At 36.7% G+C, this 23,408-nt stretch overlaps 1 protein-coding gene across 6 annotated transcripts in view; it reads left to right on the forward strand.

Annotated features, from left to right (window-relative positions):
- COBL (cordon-bleu WH2 repeat protein) overlaps positions 1-23,408 on the forward strand; it is a 115,387-nt gene that overhangs the window by 60,200 nt on the left and 31,779 nt on the right. For all 6 annotated transcript variants that reach the window (XM_018070081.2, XM_018070082.2, XM_018070083.2 and 3 more), the window contains one exon: positions 3,170-3,308. In XM_018070081.2, coding sequence (XP_017925570.2) covers positions 3,170-3,308 — 139 coding nt within the window. The remainder of the gene's footprint in view (positions 1-3,169; positions 3,309-23,408) is intronic.

Consider the following 23,408-nt stretch of genomic DNA (forward strand, 5'->3'; position numbering starts at 1 on the left):
TAAGAACATGTTTTTGGGAGACATCAGACTGCTGTCTTTGAATGCAGTTTGTAATGTACGTGTGGATTGGACATTCATTTTTTAATCAATGGGGCACTACTCAATAAGGAAACAAGGTAGAGAAGTTCAGTGCTGAATAGACAATTTTATTCAGTGTAGCTTACAGTGGTCAGCCTCATGGATTGCTCATACACCCAGTTTGGAGAGCTCACTGAATTTTCCTTTGTCAATATATGCCAGTGAAAAGCCTAATAATGTATGACCTGTCCAGGGAATATTAGACATATGAGTAAATGTTGTTTAAGACACATTAATGTTCAGTTGGGACTTCTTGTGGTTTCTAGTGCTAGACATGTTGAAGCATCTGTTGCCCTGTGAAAATGCAGAATCAGCTCGGCAGAATATCTTTTGTATCATCAAGTTTAGTGGAAAGATTTATGTTGCCATTCTGCAGCTGAAAGATTTATCTCTCTGATTTTCATAGAACGACTCCTTTTGGATCAAAATGTTTTTTCCTCAACTGCTTTAAATTATGTCATAGGAAAATATCTTTAAATCTAAACCCATAAATCTTCCTTACATACCAATCTACCTCTTGTCTTTCATAGAATGCTATAAAGGATCAGGGCAGTTATGACTGTATCAGGAGTTTAAATCTTATTAATAAAACATGTGTCTTTTTTTTGAGAACATCTTGTAAAATGGCTCATAATTATTTCAAGATTCCTTCAAATCCTTTGTGAAGGGAAGAAGTTTGTGATGGTCCCACACATAGGTTGGGGTGATGCTGTTGTTTGTTCGGTTACAGGTTAGCTCTGATTTTTTTCTGTGGATTGCATTTAAACATTCCTGTAATTCATGAGGCATTCTGACCCCACACGATATCATCACCAGCAGGTGTATCAGAATCTGACTTGCTTAAATCAGAGTGTATGTCTGGAAACCAGTTTGTAATCAGGGCATGCCAGTGATTGAATCCATGTGTTCTTTTTCCAATCCTTTTTATTGACTTCTAAAAATTATTTCTACAGTTATTCACTGTTTCCATGAATAAGACAATTTGTATACACATTAGCCAGTTCTTCTGTAAAACAATTAAAGATCCTGATGTGTAACGTTGCATAAAAAGTAGAAAGAAGCAAGAGAGTATATGAGCTTCTTTCACACAGTTTATATCATATGCTATACTCAACATGCGTGGGACATCCCTTAAAAGCAATCCTTATTCCAGACATAATCCTGTTGCTGATATATGTGTATCACCTGTAGCTACGTTTGAGCAAGAAGAAAATTGCTTTGAGGAGAATTTTGTTAAATATTGAGCTTGGAAAATTTTTAGGTTTTCAAGATTTTTCCTTTTCGATGGCAACATGATAGGGATAATAGTAAAAAAGGAAAAATCTGTTGTCATAAGACAAATGTTTCATGTAATGTTTACAAAAATATTGGGAAGAGTGATTTGGATTTTGAAACACAAACTATGCACTTTTTTTTTTCAACATCTAGTCACATATTGACTAGACCCACTAAGGGGCTTTCTATTAAGGCACAGTTAGAACTGTTTAGATCTGTCTGTCAGTTCTCCAGACTTTCTCCAATAAGTGTGGATGCCAACTACACCACAGATACCTACAGCTGTTCAGGGAAAATCTGTTCCAGGTAACATAAGAAGGTGCTCTTCACTTTTAGTGTGCATATTTGCTACAAAGATGCAGCTCATCCTGGTTAATGTGCTCTGTGTCCAGTGCAGCTACTACCAAGTTTCTCTGTGAGAAGGATGCAGGTTCACCAAGAGGGGGTGGACAGTGTCCAGTTGTCATGTGGCATGGTGGTTAAAACATCATCCTGAAAGGTGGGATTGGAAGGTTTCTGTTTTAGAGTGTAGCACTCTCCTGAGTGCTCTTAAAAAGGAAGACTAAGTGAGGGAGGGAGGCTCTATTCATGTCCTAATCTTTGAAAATTAATTTCTTCTCAGATTTTTTCTCAATTTAGGAAAAGACACCTATAAATGATTGCCTTTCCTCTGAACTCTGATGACAGCTTTAAACAGGGTGAAGCTACTATTTTTTCATTGAAATCTTCCACAAAAATTGTATTTTAAGGGTTCATTAATCCTCTGGATTAAAGGAAATACGATTATTATTGTTTAGGCCTTTGAAATAGTAGAAAACCACCAGGCAGTTCTGTAACTCAGATAGTCTGTATATATAGATCTATATTCTGTATATAGATCTTCAGGAATATCAGGACAGACAGAACAATTAAGTCAAAGAAGTGAAGACTGAGGAATGCCAACAGCGTGTCGTGTGGGCAGCTCCCATTACTCTCTGCTTCAGTTAAGCCTGGTACTGACTGGTCTTGTCAGTACCTTTCAAATATAAAACTTCAACAGATTTTTCTACATGTTTTTGTTATTATTATTATTATTATTATTATTATTTTTCCAGAAAAAGGAAATAGATCTAAGTTCCAACAAGCTACAGAAAATATTATTCAATCCATTGAAATTCAAGTCACTTATAATAACATTTTTCATATTTTTAGAAGCAGCATAAGTAGTATGAAGTCTTGACATATCAACAAGCATGTTGCAGTTATTGGAAGCCAAGGTGTTACAGATCTTCAGAAGTATGTTTGTGAAGTCCAGTACACATTAAATAGAGTACAGTATGATATCATACAGGCAAACTGTCAATTCTGATTCTTCTCTCAGTAGTCCTTAAACAAGAATTTCAGAGGAAAATAAAAGAAATGAGAGAGAATTTATTCCCTATACCTACCAATTGGAGTATTCAACCATAAGTTAAGGTTTGAAGAAACCGATGGAAAAAGAAGATCATGCTATGGCTCAAGCTTAACACCACACATAGTGTCATGCTTGGCTCTGCTGAGTGTTGGGCTCTCTAGTTCACTTTTTCCAAAACCATCAAATGCCTACTAGACTGGTATTTCTGCTGTAACACTCACCCGCAGGTCTCGTCTCTTTCCTTTTCTGAGTGCAATATTAATGTACCTCTTTAATCTCCTGTTGTCACTATAAATGCTCATTATAAATATACTGTGCTGAGAAATTAGGTCATATGACAAACACCTTTTTTTTCAGTTGCTGTCAATTTACAACATCAGTAAAACATATCCTTTTTTTGTACCTATTTTTCAACTTTGCTAGATATCACAAGGAGCATCCCTGAATGATTTAAGGAAAAAGAAGAGGCGTGCCCCTCTTCCACCAACTGCATCTGCTCCACCCACTCCTGCCATGCCAAACAGGACAGAAGATAGGGAAGACAAGAAAAAGAGCACAATGGGTGAGAGGTGTTATTTTCTCCTATGTAATCCCTATGCATGTGCTTTCAATGATTGCTGTTTGAAGTTGCCTTAATTCTGTTACACCATGAGTTTGGAAACTTTTGTAACTTGGGGAAAAAAAATACACTTCTCTGCAGAATGAAAGTCTGGAAATAAGTCTTTGTATATTACCTCTTTTTTATTTTTCTTTTGAATAGCACTGTTCAGAGTACCATAGGGTAGTAAAATGTAGATAATACTCATCAGATTATTTGAATATTTGACACAAGGTTTATATACAAAAGCACTAGCCCTGGGCCTATTCTGTGCCTTTAAGATCATAATCACTTTGCTAGTAAATGGAAATACAGAAATAGTAAATGAAAATGCTAGTAAATGGAGACAGGCCAGGCAATACTGAATGCATATGAAGCCAAGAAGTGGCTAGAACCGAAGTACAACCAAGTTAGTCCAGTGTCTCTTCCTGTTCCTAAAGCCTGAAGACATTTGATTTTCATGTAGTCTTCCCAAAGTTTGACATCAACTGAATATCAACATTGATATTTAGTAAAGTTTTTCTTTCAAATTTAGTCCTCATTTTTGTTATAAATCGATCTCTACTGAGTCTTTAGCTAATCAGTAGAAGAAAAGAACTGGTACTCTCAAAGGAATGACAAACATAGCTGGAGACAACAAAAGAAGTTGTAGCCTTCAGCTGCATGTGACACCACATTTACTCATACAAGAAGACTGAAAAACATTTTCCCTGTCGTTATCTGACTTGTAGCTTATTCATATTGGTGGAAGCTCTGCCCAAGTGAGGACCCAGAGATTATGCTTTTAGCAACCAAAGTGATTTTACGATGGGTAAAGATATGAGATAATAACCCCACATATTGAAACTCATTTTTCAGTACATTAAGAGAATCATTCTTCAAGTGCTGTAATGCACTCAGTGCACTTCAGTTCATGCCTTTGACCTCATGTTTCATAAAGTGCCTGAGACATACAGATATGACATTCTGTCATACATAATTGCTTGCATTACAAATGCCTCACAGTTTAGAAAGAAACCTCTTGGCTTTGTTCCAACATTTATTTTCAGTAGATGCTTCACATCTAATGCCTCAGCATTTATGTAGCAGCAGGAGTCCATTATCGTGTGACATGTTCAACTCCATTGACATCTCTTATTTAAACCCCCTAAGGGGATTATTATCACTGTGCCATATAACACAGGAGTTTTCATCAAATTTGCTTACTTTTAACCACTGCAGATGTCACACTGTTGTTTCTTGTGCTTTCCCCTGCTGCTGGTCACTTTTTGATGACATTTGATGCATTAACTTTTTGTAAGTGTTCATTTTATTTTGCATTGGTACTCAAAATGTTACAGGTGAAATAAAACAGAACAGAGCCAATTCAAGTCCATTTAGTACTATGTACATAAGTGCTTGCTGGCCAGACTCTGCTCCTGTAGGATTCTGTAGTATCGTTTACTTTAATGGAGCCTTATTATTTTACACTGACAAAGAACTCGTCCCACAGTAGCCCTGTCTTCAGTGAGTGCTTTTCATTTTCTGCTACTTTCTTGAATGAATGTGTTCATTAAAAGAAAAAATGTTACAGCCAGAGAAGGTTGGTAAAACAACCTCTCTTTGGAGCCCTTGCAAGAAAACAATGAGAAAGCACATATGGCTCTGAAAGCATGAGATAAAAGCTGTGAAAAAAGCAAGACTGTAGTGAGGGGAAAAATGTGCTGCAAGAAATAGTTAGCCGCATGATGGAAAAAGCATTAAAGCTACCTATGTATCTCTCAAGTTAGCCACGTGAATCAAAGCAAAAGATTCTATCAAAAATATTCTCAAACTGGCAAGTTCACTTCAATAATGTACACATTTACTGTGACTACAAAGTATTGTGCCAAATTTCCTCAAAGCAGTAAAAAAGTTCTTGCATGTTTGCCAGCATTAAATTGTGTCTCTGGAAGATACTCCTCTGGAAGCTAGTGACTCCTAAGCAGAAAATCATAATGGTTTAGTCTTTTTTCCTCCCTCTTAGTGCTGCTTCCTTTCTCAGCAGCCCCAAAGCATGAGCCTGAGAGTATAGGAATGATCAGAATGGATCAAACCAAAGATGTGTCTGTCAGTGTCCATCTTCAGCAATGACCACAGAAGATGCTTAAGGCAGGGTACGAGAGGAGAACAAGCAGGTAGTCATGGTTCCTCAGTGCACTTTCAGCCTCTAAGGACTTTCCAAATTGCAATAGCTCTAGTTTGTATACTACAAACAGGCAGCAGCTTTTTCATATTGGAAGTGATTCATATAGTGAAAAGATGCATGTATTTGTTTTGTTATTGCATATAGTGTAGAAATAAACCTCCAGCCAAAGTTATGAGCATTTCCTTTGGTAGATTCAAACACTGTTTTGTAGAAAACATCTTAATCATCTGCTTCTCTACAACGTCAAAATAATAAAAACCTATTAAAAAAAAAAAAAGAACAGAAAAACCTGTAAGATATCTACTTCAAAATACTAACCTGAGGCATCTTTCTCTTTCTCTCAGAGTCAGGAAAATAGCCACAAAAAGTATCCTAGACATCAACAAATTCAGGCAGTTTTGCATTTCAGAAGATAAAAATAAAACACATTTTTCACATTTTCATACATAGCTTTTTTAATTTTTTTTTATTCAACTATTTTTCTCCTTCCTTATGTCTGCCAAAACCGGTGATTTTAACTGTTAGTTGTAATGTACATGTATGTGCTGGACCCAATTCTGGTTCCATTGCTGTTGGTTTAAGAAAGACCTACCTTTTTCTTCTCCCTTAGTTATTTGGGAGTAAACAAGAGCAGAATTAGACCCAGAGACACTTTGGATGTGGGTAAGGGAAAATCAATGTGTTTTTAAAAAGTAGCAATAAACAGAGCGATCATTATCTTGCAATGAAGTAACTAGTCAATTGATCCCCCTGTAGGTGATGGACGGCGGGTGCCACAAAAGCCTCCTAGAGGCACCACTCGTGGTCCGCCCCAGTTAGTGATCCCCCCACCCCCACCTTACCCTCCTCCTGGCAGTGACATTGTGGATCCAACAGAGTGTTACAGAGAAGCAGATGTTACAGCGCCAACAGAGCTGGTACCTAAACGTATGTTTGAAAATATATGTATTTTCATCTCCATTCTTTTGATGATTGCTTTCAGGGTTAGCTTTTCCAGACTTTCCTCTCTGCTCTTTAGACATCGGTGTCTGTTTTTCCCCCTTTTTTCAGCCTGTTGTCTTTCAAAATGTCCAATGCAGTGTAACTAATGAATGTAAAGTAAACAAAACATTTATTTAGAGACAGTTTTGCAGATAATACCTGGTCATTGTATAGAAGCATTTAAAAATAACCATCAAGCTTTGTGGCTATGCGCAACTGAAAGGAAAAAATCTGTTGTATTAATTCCCCGTGTTTGTTTTTCTGTACTAACATTTTTTTGATCTCCCCAGAGACAAGCTCTTTTGAGAGTCATAAGGTCTATCAGTCTAGGTTGAGAACTACAGGGTATTCCCTTAGGAAAATTAAACCATTTACAGGAGCTGTATATTCAGTATATTCTTAACATCTTTCTTGGCATCTCTGGATAGTCCTTTATGTCTCTTCCCCTTGGGGCATAACAGTTATCAGACAAGTACAGTATTTTCCACGTCCTTGTGTACTTGTGAAAAGCATGTTTTCGTGCTACTATTTCATGCTTATCCACTGTCTTTAAATCTTTGTACACAATCCAAGTCTTTGATCATGTATTACGTTCCCTGTGGGCTTGCCCTGCACACCCATGTAGATCCGGTAAAAGCGGCAAAGCTCTGAACATTATGACATCTCATGGACGCACTTCCTTTGAAGGCTAGGACGGTGTCTCCTAACCATGGGATAGAGAAACGTCTCTATTAGCTACTAAGTTGGCAAAAGATCTCTTTCCAGGACATTTTCTTTACCAAAAGTATTCTGTAGGTAACAGTTACTCTGATAAATTAATGTTGGTGTGTTTGCTGTTGATTATAAGCAAAATTTAAAGTGTTATTTTTCATATCTGTGCTGAGGAAATACAGATTGATGAGTTTTATTGGGGGAAGGGAAAGAAATTAAGGAGATCATACTAACAGAAAACCTGAATCTTATTGAGGATTAACCCTAAGTCATTTTTACCAGTGTATGCACAGAAATCATATAATACTTGAAATCTTCTTTTTGTTCTAGATATCATCAACTTGCCTACAATGTTTTCTTTATTAAAAATCCATTGTGGCCTTCTTTGCATTTATATTTCTGCTTCATTTGAGTTTCTATCACTGTTATTTTGCAATGCTTTCCTGATCTACCTTGGTGATCAAATACCCTTTAATCAATGCAGCACTGATTTAATCAGTGTGATCATTTGCTCTTAAATAAACACAGCATCTCAGCCAAAAGGATTTGATTAAGCTTGTTCATAGAAACATAACATGAGTTTTTATTATCCTCAATTTACTGAGAGCAAGTGCTTAGTGGGTACTTATTTTAGACTTAAAGCATCAGTTGGAGAGGGACAAGTTTAGCTTTATAATTATGCTGTGTCCAACCTAGATAAAGATAAGTGTATAGATTTACACAAGAGAAACGTGTATAGATGTACCCATGAGAGACAGCAGCACATACAACAGATGTTAATTATATTGCCTAATGCCATTCTGAAAGGTGCTTAGATACTGTAGCTATTGAACTGCGTAAGAACAGTTTTGCAATGATGTTTTTTATTGCCTGAGAATGCCTCAAGCAGTGCAAATAGGACTTGGGCGGTAGATTCAAAGAACAACAAAATTTTCGGTCTTCCTAACTCTAAGCTTAGTAAATGTGTTTTCTCATAGAACAAGGTGGGAAGGACGATAAGCCACTGATGCCAGCTGTAGATGAAAGGCATATTTGTTCAGAAATCACTCTCTCAAAAAAGCTTTCTCTCACGAAGATTGTGGTCTTCCTTTGCTGAGTGGGTGACTGTAAACAGCAGTATGTCTTTCATAAGATAAAATTCCCATTCAGAAATTAAAATTCTGTGATCATGTGGAGTTTAATTTCTTACTCCTTATGATCTGCCACTGTCTGTGGGGCACTGTGCTTCACCCCTCATTCCGTTCCAGCAAACACAGAATTGTCCCATTGTGCTCTGGGAAAACCATCTTGAAGAATTTTCATTTCACAGAGAATAGTGGCAGTGACTCTTCATGGAGTTTTCCAAACTTATGGGGAGTGTAAATAATTCATGAATAGGGCCTTTAGTAAGATACTTGGGCTTTTCTGTCTCAAACTGCGAGAATCCCTTCCACAAACAAGAATGCAACAGTTCCTCACAGTTTTTGCTCTTTAATCTTTATATTTTCATTACATGACCTTTCCTCGGTATGTTGTTTGCATGTTTCAAATGACGTTTATGGGATCCTTTCTCTTTCCTTATCTTACTAATTAGATTGTTCATGGCCTGTGATTCTAAGATTGACTGTACTTTGGGAATGCAGAAATGGAGATTGTTGCCTCTGTTGCATGGCGTTTGGTTATCTCACATGGTTTGTAAAGTTCCCAATATGTGAGTCAATGGTAAGCTCTGTGCTACTTTACCTCGCATAAAGAATGCACGTAATGAAAGACTGCTACACCTAGACAAGTAATTGAAACATGCTGTCTTGAAACGTTGTCAGCTAGCTCATTAGAATAACTTCAGTATTCTTGTGAAACTCCACAATTAACCCTTTATTTGGCTAGTTATGGACTATCATTGAGATATGCTGTAAGAAATTAAAAGGTCTGTGAAAGAAAATAAAAAATTTACCTTCCTGTAGAGTGAGATCCTGAAGTTAAAATCTTCACTCTGGCACTGGATAAAGTACTAATGAATTCAGGGTTCACACTGGGTAGGGGCTTGACAACTGATTGATTTGCAAATTTCAGAAAGTGTTCTGTCTTTGAAGAAATAAAATCATGATTTGTACCTGTCTTTGTTTTTAACTATAGATCAAAATAATCAATCATTGCTTAATGAGAAAGTTTTAAGGAATGAAGGAGTGGGTATAAGCATTTACCAGTTATTTTGTGTAGAAGACATGGATGATACTACTAGTTGCTGGATAATACCAGGTTAATTTTAAGGAATGAGGAGAACAGAAAGGAGCCTTGTCCCTATATCTAATTTTTAATTTTTTTCATTATATGATTGACATATGAACAGGTCATACAAGCCACTTGACAAAATCTGAGATGGTTTCACAAGCAGTTCAGTCATATTTCTTCAGTCACCGTAGATGTATATCTAGTCTTTAACAGTCATTAGGGTTAGTCTTTAAGAGTTGGGCTTTGTTAGCTTGAACCAAAAATAGGTAGAAACACAGAGGAAACTTGATTTTCTTACACGTGGTTCTAAATCAATTGGGAACTACATGGTACTTGGCAGGGAGTTTTGCTGGCTTGTCATAGTATGCTGCCTCAGAAGGTGTGTGTCAAGTGACCCAGTCTTTTCTTTCTTAGAAGTGGTCTCTAAAGCAAGAAAACTTGTACATGTGACTTAAAAGGCTGATACTGCCATCACTACCCTTATTCATCCAGCCTGATCTGAGGCTAAAGAATGAAGTTGAATCTCCAACATCATCTATCTTGTACCTTCTGGAGAATTAAAATTCAGGCCAAGCAAAGCACAATTCATAGACACACTGCATATCAGTAGGTGTTGTGCTGTTAGGATGGAGTTAGCTTATACGAGAACCCAGGGAGTTAGTCTCAGAGCATTTGTGGGATTCTAAATTTTAATACATGTGCTCATGCACCTACATCTCCTTTGGGTATCTGAATCTTTAATGTTACTGAGCATGCTAGCCATTCTGCTGACTGATCTACACAATATTTATAATTATATCCTTTTACTCTTTTCCCCTGACAGTCTACTGTTGTGCATCATTCCCTTCATATACCAAGCGCATCTGACAGACCTTGCCTCTTCCTATGACCTTCATACTTCTGAACCTCCTGTTGCCTCTACTACCCTGATTCTTCTGTTGCCTTCCTTTCTCCCCTGCTGGAAAAGAACCTTTTTTTTCTGACTGAGATTTTGGCTTCTTTTATTTTTAAACTCACACATTCTCTTTTAATTATTATTGATTAATTTTGGTTGTGGTTCATATTAATTTGTCAGATGTATGCTCCAGAACTGTATGCTGTGTTATAAAAATCTATATATCAGCCTCAAAGATATTATCCGTCATTCTTTTCCACAAGATTCTCTTTATTTTGAACCATGGTTTAATTTAATTTGGTGTTTCAAAAGAGTGTGCTTTTGGGACGGGGTGTGTTTACTGTCCATACTGTCTAAAGTTTTAGTATAAAGTTTCTAAAAACATTTTTCATTTTTAGTTTCTGCTAGTCTAGGTATAACATTTTACATTCTCTATTTTTTCTATTTTTCTTTTATTGCATCTGTTTTGTTCCTTTGGAACAAAACTAGAACTGGGCATGGCCTAGTCAAGTTGAAGTGCAAGATTCTTTCTATATCTTGGCTATCAATCAAGCTGCCAAGAAAAAAAACCAGGAAGATCTGTTGGATCTATAAGTGGCTTAAAAAGAATACCGAGAACCAATACCAAATGCACTGATTCATAATCTTTCATCCTGGTGCTTAGTATGAGTAATTTTATCTCGATCCTGAAGACATCCTGTGGAAATCAAGGTGTGTGTTCTATTTCTGTAACAAAGATGCAAACACTGTTTGCTTGAGATAAATCTCGTTCCACAAGTCTTTTTACACTTGTACTAGGAATAGTCAATGAGTTCTAATTAAAATATCAGCTCTAGGTTTGTACTTAGCACAAACTTCTTTGTGCTGCATGAAGTTCTTCATGTGAATGGTCCATAAGACATGTATTTTTAATTATTCTGAACTACAAACAGAGGTTTTATGAGTTGTAATGATGCACACACCCGGAACTATTCTGACCTTGCAAGTACTGTGCTTTAAGACATTCATGTTATTTAAATGAGTGACTTGCAATACATAACTCTAATTTAAATGATGAAAAATTATTGTTTTACCCTCAAGCAAATAATCATATTCATCTTGAATCCTTTCCAGGCAGGCGAAATGGAGAATAAGAAAGCAAGGCATTCCTACAGATAATGTGGAACATGGCTAAAAAGGGGTTTGACAGTTTTTAATACAAATATGACATGTAGTTAATAAGTTTTAAATATTCTTTGGGAAGTATACTTGGTACTCTAAGGGTCTTCTATTAAAAGTGGAGTAGAACTGAACTCTCTGTGCTGCCAGGTACTTTGTAATACCTTCTTAAGACAGGACAATGGTTTAATTTTAAGTCTTCTCTTAAAAAAAAAGCAAGTGGGTGTTCACAATGTGAAGATTAAGAACCTAATTTACCCATTCTCATTACTCTATTTGCATCCTATTTGTAGCTCCGTAGAGTTACATGCTCCGTGGAGTTCAGACTAGTATAAAAATGAAATAATGAGGTGGTGAGACAACATTTTTTATATTGAGTACAATGTAGAAGTACTGATTATTGTCAAAGCAGTCCTTTGCATTGGCACGAGTTTTCCTTAAAGGAGGCTCGGGTTTTCAACAAAATTACATTTTTAAAGAAAAAGTTTCATTGCTTTGAAGTAAGACAGCTATGGTTCCTCTCCACATAGCTGACATGTTTGCTATGAAAAGTGGTCTCTTTTCAGGTGGTCTGCTCACCAAACTCTTAAAAACTGTAGGTGAAAACACCAGAAGTTCATTACTTACACTTAATTTGCCTTTAATTAAAATTCAGAATTTTTGTCTGAAATATGTTTGTGGGAATTAACATTTTTTGTGGAATTCCTATATCAGATATTTTAATGACCAATTTTAGATAGCTAGATCTGCCTTTCAGAATTAAAAAAAAAAACACATTGCTTATGCTAGCTCATATCCTTTGTTTATTATGATTTCAGAAGTTCTAAGTATATATATATTATTAAACAGAATTTACAAAAAAAAAGAAAAATTTCTACATATTTACAAGGAATCATCTTAATTATAAGAAATTTTACTGTGACATTAACATAGTTTAAAAGCTCCTATTACTGCACGCAGTGTGGGAAAGAACTTTCAGTGACACTCATTAAATCCAAATCCATTGAGTGGAATTGCATAGATACTCTGTTTCACAATTGTTAATTCATTAATTACGTGTGTGCAAGGGGGTAAAGTGTTTAAGCAAAGTGTGATTCTGGGAACATGAGCTTGCTGGAAGTTTGCTTCATGAGCACCAGCTCGGTGCTGAGGTACAATTGGGGAATCCCTGCTTGTTTCAGGCTTCAACTCAGGGTTTCTAGCAGCTCCTCAATTCTGCTTCTGGAAGAAAATGAAAGTTTTTCAGTCATTTTCAATAACAGGAAGGAATGTCAGTTTAGGTCCATTTGATGGAATCTTAGGTTAGCAATGATGTGAAAAGACAGTGGCTTGGGTTTACTCCTTTTATTTTAACCTTGGAGACATTAGAAATGTAGTGAGAATTACATGGAAAAGTTGATAATAAATTGGCTACTATAGTACAATTTTTCATTAAAATTACCAGAGTTAGTAAGAAATACATTTTATATATTCAGGATTTATCTGCACAACCAAACAGCTTGTTCAAATACTGTCCTTCATGGTAAGATATCTGGGGTGAAAATCAAATAAACAAACAAAAAAATGGAAAGTATCATTGAACCCTTTCAGGAGGACAAGTAAATGCACAGGTAACTTATAAATCAAAACAAATTCCAGTGTTACAAATCCAGTGTCATTGACATCCAGTGCTCTTAGGTAATAAGGACAGATGTTTAATTTATTATTAGATGTTTAATTATTATTAAACTCGTTCTGATGAATGTGCTCAACCCATACAAGATCCGGTGAATTAGAAACAGATTAAGCTTCCTGGTGCACAGTATTTTACTGATATCTTTTCGTTCATTGGCCACCAGAGGGAGCCAGTGTTGTCCGAGAGCCACAGTAGGAAGCAAGCAGGAGTAATGTTAAAGGTGAATTTTAACCTAATAGATCCCACACTTGCACAAAGTTTTTCAGTTCTTAGTTTTCAGAGTCTTTTTTTTTTCAGTAACTAAAAAGAAAAAATAAATTTTTTCTCCTTTTTTAAAATCAGTCTCATCACAAATAAGAAAATGAAGATAAAATCATATTTGCAGGTGATGCCACTGTGATGGCTTCTTCCAGGTGCATGCTCAAATTTTTGCTCTAAGCATTCTTGCAGAGGGTGGTGGCATATTGGGTTGGCTATTATATTGCATAGATATTGCCTCTGTATCTATGACAACTGTGTACAAGATGTGGTAATTACTGCATATAGTTGGTATACATACTTAAGAAGTGCATAGGAGTAGGTCAGGTTTAGTGCCAGTATAAAAAGACTGTGTTCTGCTGGAAGGATTTTATCAGCTTGGGTCTTAGCATTTTAAAAGCATGACCAGATTGGTTTAGTATCCATCCTCTTTCACAGACAAATGACTTCATTACTAGCAATTCAGTCATTCAGAGACTAAAATCTAGGATTCAGAAATTCTCAAAACATCCTTAAATATCTTTTCTACATTTAATGCTTGCTCTTTTTTCCTTATAATTGGAATATTTGAGGATTGAAATGAATGTTGTTTTTCCCACTAAGCGGGTTGATTTGTTTTTTCCTTTTCTGGTGGCAGGGCTGTAGAATACTAAACTTTGAACGCATTCCATTTTTATCTTCAGAAAACATGCTACTGGTCCACCTCTGAAACTTATTCTGGGCAGGTAAAATATGGAGAGAATATTCTAAATATATTAATGGGAAAAGGATATATTTCTGGTTTTGTTCTATTTTAAAAGGAATTATTTAAAGCTTTCTGTGGCATCTAGAGTGCTCCAATAAGTGCCAAGAGAGAATGATTGGTAGAGAAATCATCCAGTTCAAATTGTATGATGAGTTGCAAAGACCCATGATGCATTTGTTTATTAAACATATGGCCATCCAATCTATCATATGCCCATCATCTGTCCCTCTATTCTGCTTTTTTAAAGTAAACTCTGTGGTCATGATTCTCATACCCTCATGATTTATGTTTACAGCCACTTTAAGCCCTCTTTATTGTTCTGCCCCAATATAAAAGTGCTTCTGTTTGAGATTTGGGCCATGTGAGGATGTATGACAGCAGTTCTGTCTTCTGAGCTTGGCTTCCAGTCACTACCGTGACTCTCAATATATATTTAGTACATGCAGTAGGCACCATTTAATTTTCCATACTAAAATACATGTTATTTTAGAAGACAAAATGTAACTTATTCCATCCCTCGAAAATTACAGCAGTGTTGTTCTCTGATGTCATTGCAAAACTATGGACTCCCCTCAAGACCAGTGAAACAAAATTGCTGTCACTGTTATTCATGTGTTATTCATACTTCTTACTCATAAGCTTCTGTTATAGCACCTGTATGGCTAGAGAAGTCCACTGCTAAAATTCATAGGACGTTGACAAAGTGGCATAATTAATTCTTTGTTTATCCAGAAGAGCTTACCCATAATAAATGCTGATTTTTGCTGAGATGGAGAAAGGGAAGGTGATCTTGTGTATTTCTCTTCAAGAATCAGCTCCTTTATTCCTTGTTTATTGTAAATTGTTCTGTAATGCTCTGGCTTCAAGTGGTAAATGGCTGTTGAAAATATCAAGCCCAGTAGAAAGAATGAAGCTGATAACATACTGAACAGGTATCAACTACTGAGTCCTTTATATTCTTTCAATGTACCTTGATGGTGAAAGATTTTTTTTTTTCCTCTTCAGTTCTAATAAGAAAATTGTAAATTTGGGTCACCAGATCTACTTCATTTTCCCATGCCTTGATTAAGTTCTAAAGAGGGAGACTGAGTCCTGGGTACAGCTAACACTGGTTTGAAAGGGGGTGTATTTTGCATTCCTTTACATGTTCACTCTGCTGCCTGCCTATATTGAAAATAAAACTCGTGATTTTGGAGACTTTGAGCCCAAAGTCAGTCTGACTGTAAGGGAGCAAAATTACTTTGAATATTCAAAGAAAATATTTTCTGGTTACCTAAGTAGGGGACTGGACCCCAGTGAATCAAATATCATTTCCTGATATTTAGGTTTTTAACTGGTTATTTAACTATTTCATGGAGCATGGAATGAACCTTAGCTTCATTTCTTATCCTGACTCAATGTCAAGACATTTCTCTTCTAATTCCCTTGCAGATCAGCTCTGCAATCTGCAAGTAATCTGTGGATAAACTGCAAATGTTTCTTCTGAGTGAAACCAGATTCCCTGTTCTCCTCTTCCTTAGTCAAAATAAGAGCAGTTTAACTGTGGGAGCAGTACCTTTAATAATTGAGTGGCATCTTAAACATACTCCACTGTCCTTGAATGGTGGAATGTGAGGAAATCATCACACCCACACAAATAGAGCGACTTACACTTTATCAGTAACAAGCAGGACTAAACATCAATGTTCAACCAAATACGTGCATGTGACGTGAGAGTGAGAGGTTTCATCCTGAGTATGAATTTGAAGTTACGCTAAGTTTACACATTAGGTATGGACCACATCAAACTGAAGGTTGATATTTGACATGGCATTGAAATTTGGAGCAAGATCCTACTGATTCAAATGCAGGCAATGCACAGGTTGCTACAGAAAGCAAACTGTTGAAAATTTTTGTATTCTCTGTTCCAGGTAGGTGATAATTCTCATACCGAAGTGCTTTTCCATCCTTAGAGATGCTCATACTCAGCTTTTCCTATTACCACTTCTAAGTCAGTAAACACTGACTAAAATGCCTTCCTGCTTTCTTCTAAGAAATTGAGAATTCTGACCATGCGCATTCACTTCTGGGTTCTAGGGCCTGAGGGAGCAAAAGGCTGAGAGCAGAGACAGCGTCTCTTTTGTCAGCTCCTTTTGTGGATTCCATAATTGGTTCCTGGCATGGATAAAATAATTACTTTCTAACCTACTACTATAAGCAAAGGTGGGGTGTAATGGAGGACAAAGACCTAAAATAAAAGACGGCGGAGAAAATAAGAGGAGAAAGGAGGACTATGACAGAAAAATAGTATTTTTTCTTTTAAGACTGTTGTGATTAAAAGCTGAAAATAAAGTTGTTAAATATATGGTAACTTCCCATAAATAGTGAAAGACTGGAACGGGAGTATCTACTTACCTGTTAGAGCAAACAAACAAAATAATTTTTCCTCTTCAAGCATCTGATAAAAATTATTATTGATTTCTGATTTTTAAAATGTGTGCGTTAGCATTTTTCTTCTTTTCTTCCATATTTGGTTTTTTTCCCTCAAATTTGTCGCTTGACGAGAAGTTAAAAACTAAAAGGGAAAACATTTTTACAGTTTGTAAAAGCATGAAAATGTTTTTTTCTTAACTAAGTGGAAACATGAAACAGCTCTGTTTTTAAGATGTGTCTATAGGTGAAACAGTCAGGACTTAAATGAATATACTTCTTAAATTATAAGAATTATGAAGAATTATTTAAGAATTATAAAGACTGTAAGAAAAAATAATTACTAGCTTTAAGTTTAAGTTATGAACTTTCTTTACTTGACTTTTACCTGTAAGAGATAGAGCATTTTGGGAGGTAAACAAACTCTTTCATGACTTGTTCTCCAGAAAACCTTGCAGTGGACTGCTAAGGACTGTAGAAGGGTTATCCTGTATAATTTCCTGGAAGTAGATGATACTTTGGGGTCTCCTGCATGAATGCCTTGGTGTTTTGGTTTTGTTCTGAAACCCTTTTTGAGTACCATCAGTCTCAAATTGTTAAATCAATGCTCAGGAGTGACACAAAATTTTTTACCAGGTAAACCACTTTTTCCAAAAAAAAAAGAAACTACCTTTTTTTCCCCCCCAGCATAGATCTTATTTGAATTAAAAACAATGTATATGAACATTTTGTTGATTATTTATAGGTTAAAAGTGTATTTTTTTACTTCTGAAACCTTCGCTGCTTTCCTTCAGAAGATGAGAACAACATGCTGATTAACTGACCAGTCAGTTAAAGAAACTTAGAGTTTTAAGTGTCCAAGTATTCCAAATGAAAACATTTGGTTAAAAAAAAAAAACAAGCAGCATGCACATGCTGTAATTTGCTTGTTTGCTCCACTTCCTCGTGGACATGCCCAGCTTCCTCTGTACCTGGCAGCTTTCCTGTTCTGTATTCATCACACTAATCAATGGGATTCAGATGTTCCTGAAATAAAATCATTTGTCTTCAGTCTGCTCTTACAAAGGACACAGATTGTACTAAAAAGGCTTTCCTTCACTTTCAGAGTACATTAAATACATGCCACTGTTCATAATACAAGGCTTTGGCAATGTATCGATTGCATTCTTTTACAGAAAAAATCCTTGCACAGGGAAACTCCTTGCATTTTTTTCCACAGAGTTAAATTAGTGCCTGTGAGAAAATTAGCAGACTGAAATTGAGACAGAAGTCTTTAAACTTAATGTGCTGTAATGGGAAGAGTACTAACAAACTACCGGCATGATTCTGTGCTGGTTTGATAGGGTCTCTCTTAAGGTGAGTGGAGAGTTTAATAATCCCATGCTGAAATTATGAGCAATCAGGAGAATTAAGGTAATGTTTGAACATTACTGAACAAACTGTACTGTACAAAGTGAAACAGTGGCCAGTCACACCTGCTAAAAAATTTTCCGAGCACAATCCTTGAGTAGTGGTTTTAGGAAAAAAAAATTAACTGGTTCTTTGGATTTTAAAAGAGGAGGTTCCTTTCTTTTTTTTTTTTATTTTTTTTTAATTCGGGATAAAAATGGGAAAGAGAAAGGATAATAATGGATGAAAAAAGGAAAACATAGATGGAGATGAAAATCACAGAAGCTTGAAATTCTTACTTTTCAAAACAAAAATAGATGTTAGGATTTGAGAATTTTTCTTTTTTTATTATTTTTTTTAATTTTATTTTTCTTCTTTGGTGTCTTCCTCCCTTCCCCCAGACCTCATCAAGTAATTCCTTAAGCATTTCTTTTGAACTTCTGCATTAATGATTAAGTTCCCTGGTATCTAAACCCCACTATGCTCTGGGTTGAAGCTTTCCTATTGTTCATAGCATCCTTCCCCCAGGTATCCCTGGTACATAATAGAGAATGAGTTTTATGTCAGCACATATATGAAGAAAGTCTCCTTGCTCTGTTCTTCTACCTCCTTATTAAACTTTTGGAACTGAACTTTAGACTGTTATCCTTCCTGACTATTTCAGAAGAAGCTGGTAGCCAGTTTAAAAGTTACTGGAGGCTTTCATAGACAAAACCTACAACAGGATGACCTTCTCAGCCTAATTTCTGTAGGAACTGAGGCTAGAAAGAAAGAAACTCAAAGACATTTCCAAATTTCCCATAGGAAAAATGACCTTTTATGCTGATCCTATTTAAGCCCATTAACTCAGGTGAAAAATTCCCCAAACTAGCTTGTCTGTTTTGAGGGTATGATCATAGTGAACCTTCAAATTCTAGAAATGGCCCTGCTCCAGCAAAGCACTTAAACATGCTTAATCAGGTACCCCATTATACAGCATGCACATTATTATTGAATGAACTGTGTAAATGAAAGCCTTAAAATGCTTCACATGAATAAAAATGCAGACAAATTTTCCCTGTGGGGATTCATCCCATGCAGGAGATATCTGCAGCTTTGCATTTTAATCAGTGAACGGTCTGATCCTGCTCATGCTGAAGTCAGTGGCAAAACTAACTAACTGCTGCAGTGGAAGCAGGATCTGATACTAACAGTACATAATATGATAGGGGAGAATTTATTCCAAGTGGGTGTTCAGATGATGCCCCATTTCTTGCATCAGGCTATTGTTCACCAGAGCACCAGAGATGGCAGTGCCATTAACATTTTACTATCTGCAAATCAGTACAAAGCTTAACATCCAGTTACCACTCTTGCATGTTTGCATTTCTTGAAGTTAATAGGGAAAGAGAGCCCCAGGGCAAAGCATGATTGATGAGATAATTGACTTCACAAGAGGACTGTGGAAGAGCAGGCCAAATTCAGCTCTGACTTAAGCTTTCCTATCTCTGCTTATGTCTGAAATAATCTGATGTAGTCCATCTGCCATCAAAGAGGAGGTGGCATGGCAGCAGTGCTCTTCTGTGAGCATTTTTTTCTCTACCTGTCCAATATTTCCCTTCTTACTAGGCTCCCAGGGATAGCTTCAGTGTGCACTTCTGAAAAAAATAACTTCACGGCTAAAGTGTGAGGTGGAGTTCGTAGAATCAAAGAATCATAAAATGGTTTGGATTGGAAGGGACCCTAAAGATCATCTACAGTCTAACCACCTTGCCATGGGCAGGGATACATTCCATTAGACTAGGTTGCTCAAAGCCCCTGGCTTTGAATGCTTTCAGGGCTGGGGCATCCACAGCTTCTGAGAGCAACCTGTCACAATAAAGAATTTCTTCCTAATGTCTAGTCTAAAATTACCCTCTTCCAGTTTAAAGCCATGTTCCCTTGTCCTGTCACTACATACCCTTGTAAAAAGTCCCTCTCCAGCTCTGTTGTAAGGCCTCCTTTTAAGGAACTGGAAGGTGCTATGAGGTCTCCCCAGAGCCTTCTTTTTTCCAGGCTGAACAAACCCAGCTCTTTCAACCTGTCTTCACAGAAGAGGTGCTCCAGTACTCTAGTCATCTTCATGGCCCTCCTCTGGACTCATGACACCCTGCATTTGGTTCTTGCTCCATGCTGTGGTTGCTTGGTTATCTGTGTCACTAAAGAAATCTGTCTCTTGCTATCTTTCCATACAACCAGTTGCCTTTATGGGCTTCTACAGCATGTCTGCAGCTATTTCCTGCTAGCACAGACCCATGGGACCTGGCAGTGTTTCAGGTGGTGAGTGCGATTGGCATGCACTCTCCTGGCCTCACTGTTCTTGGTTTGCCCACATCCTAACTCAGGAGTCTGGTCCTCAAAGTGCCTAGGAAATACTCTTTGAAAATGGTACAGTGCCCTTTTGGATGATACTGCACAAGATCTACGGGGAGATACTCCAGTCGTCAGTTTTGTTCTGTGCAAGAATAATTTTTTCTTTACTGGGCAGTTTCAGTAGCCAAACTGTCTTAGCGACAAGAAGTGTTCAGATACTCCAAGTAGTTTCTCACCAGGCATATAATTTATTGACATCATTGGATGTCTTACAGCTGTGAGAAATAGGATAGCAGAGTAATCGAGTGTGAATGTGCAGTAAAATGTGTAATAACTAAACTCGGAACAGAAACATGCTCTTCTACGTTAAAATATTTCTGGAAATATAATTGCCAAAGTAAACCACCAACCCAAGTTTATTGAAAAGCCTCTTGGAGAGAGAAGCAGATATTCCATTGATCAGAAGGTCCAAGAGGAGTCAGGTAATGTACATAAAAAATGGTCAGAATAGAGCTTTGTGTCTTTATAGTATGGAGGTGTATGAAAATGTTTTCATATCTAAATTTGGGGCTAGCTGTTAAAAATCTTCTGTGTAGGCCTTTACATTATTGGTGGTTTGGCTGAAGTATGTTTTGACCAATTAAATGAAGTTGTTTTGTGCCATTCTAATTGTAAGTTAGAGAGGTGGTTTGTGCATGAAAAAATTTTCTCAGGGCTCTGTCTGACTTCGGATTGTGTTATAAGTACTATCCTATTGAAAAGTAGAAAGAGATGTAAGGGGAAATGATGGATGCACTGATGGGGGAACTGAAGGGTGACATCACATGTCTGAATGGATTGAGGTACTCTGAGGGTGGATTGGAAAAAAATTTGCAAGAGTGATAAAATCCCATTTTGTTAACCATCACTCCAGCCTGGAGTTCCCTCTTACCTTTTGATATGGAGCAAAACCATTATTTGTTGCCATGACTGCCTAGTTAAGTCTGCATTGATAGGAAGTTTTTTTTCTCGTTTGTGCAGCAATTCTCAGTAGAAGTGCTTCTGTGCCTAAGGCAGGTATACTTTGTCCACATAAATAGAAAGCAACTGCTCAATGTTTTTTATTTTTAGCTGTTTAATACCTAATGGTTTCAGTAATCGATAGATTATTATTGATTGACCCGATTCTCTTCCACCCTCCCTAACTTTTAAATCACTTTTAATTAGAAATAAATACAAAACTGTGAGTGGAATGGTGTGTCTGTACTATGAAAAAGAGCTCTTAAATCCCACAGTTGTGTGTGTACATGTGTGTATGTGTGTTCGGTTTAGGGCTGGGTTTTTGTGTCTCTTTGCTGAGTTTGCTGGCAGCTAGTTGCTGGGCAAAGAAAATATAATTACAATGCAAAAGTGTTTTATGTTTTTCTCCTCTGGATTATGCTATAAATACAAAACTGTAGTAGAGATTTTATGGAATTGTTAACAGACAAAGTAAGGATGAGAATTGATACAGAGTGCACTGGAGGAAAAAGATGGTGAAGTTTAAAAATAAAAGCTTCTGTGGTCTTAAAAGTCACCTAATAAAACATTGTTTTATTGCATAGGTACACTAATCATTTCTGGGTTTAATCATTACACTGGATATGCTTTTCATGCAGTTTTATAGAGTGTGTTCTCTAAGGTAGCTCATGAAAATCACCTTCACAGTCCATTTGTTTAGATTCTTCAGTGTGCATGAATGGAAACCGAACACCTCTGTAAAGGATGCGAATTGCCCAAATCCATCACTTAAGACTAATAATTCCCAGAAAAATGTGGAGAGTGGTTTATTTCTTCACCAGGCTCATTACATTGCGCAATCTCTGGTTTTAGATGTAGATTTTCCTTTCCCTCTATGGTCCCCAAAGAGCCCCGTTATTTAACATGGCAAGTTACCAGTGTTACACATGGTGATTTATGAAATGCAACTCTGAAGTTATCTATAATATTCTCTTAAATATATTTTCATATTATCCTCCTCCTCTAACCTGCTTGTTCATAGTTTTTTGAACTGCATGGATTATGCACACTCTCCTCACCCTAAATAAAGGACCATCTAGAGCCCCGAAAGCACCTTCTGAATCATTCTAGTTTTCTGTTAAACTCAGATAGTGAACACCAGGAACTGTTGTGAAAGTCTCTCCATCATACTTCATTGTGAATAAAAGGAAATGAACAATTCACACTACTGATTCATTTTCTAAAATCTGTCCTTTCCTAAGCCAAATGGTAACGTGCTCATGTTAATCAAGGGAAGATCTACTTTGACAAATGATCCTTTTTCTGTCAAAGAGCATTTTGCTCTTCATGTCACTTTTATGACATCTGATCCCTCTGAATAAGGAAGGCTAGTTACTGACTATGATGTAGACTTGTCAGAGAGTCCAAACAAGTCTTTTATAAAAGCAAGGAACTAGTAGGTTCATGAGAGTACCAGAAAGGAGAGGATGAAAAGCAGTTTAGCAATAGCAACAGCATTCTAGGTCAAATGGGCTTTGCAGAGGTCAGAGAGGCTTTTTCAATCACTGAAGAAAGGATTGTGGGAAAGAAATAGGAATAATAAAGTTCAATATGTTAATTCTTCTTGGTCTGAAAATCTGTGCTGTGTTAGTTCAGAAATTTTTCCTTTCTTGCTTGGCAGGTGGTAAAAATAAAGGTCTGAAATGGGAGAGTGTAGCAGACATTTACTTGCAGTAAATAGTTTCCTCCCAGTCTTTCAAGAGCCAGCAGACATTTTAGGTAGTGTTGTTTTGAGAGAGAGACTTCTCAATCATTTTCAGTATACATTTGAAAGGAAAATCAAACATTAGTGCACAGACATTCACAGTTACTTTTATATGGAAAAAACAATAGAGGGACTGGAATACTCTTCAGTTCTCATTCCCTGGCTTGATCCTATCTTATATTGCCTTTGGTGTAGGAAACACCATTGCCAAAAAAGCTTTTGTAAAAGTTACAATACTTTCCTGTTGTGATATCAACTAACAACAGACAAGTTTAACCTCAAGGGAGGTGCTTAACTACCCAAATTCATAAGGCTGGTTAAATGAGTCCACATTGCATTTATTTTTCAACCATAGGAGGGTAGATCTAGGTAGCTAAATTAATTGTCATTA

Source organism: Manacus vitellinus, unplaced genomic scaffold (genome assembly GCF_001715985.3).
Source record: "Manacus vitellinus isolate BGI_N305 unplaced genomic scaffold, ASM171598v3 scaffold_17_pilon, whole genome shotgun sequence".
In the NCBI taxonomy this organism is placed as follows: domain Eukaryota; kingdom Metazoa; phylum Chordata; class Aves; order Passeriformes; family Pipridae; genus Manacus; species Manacus vitellinus.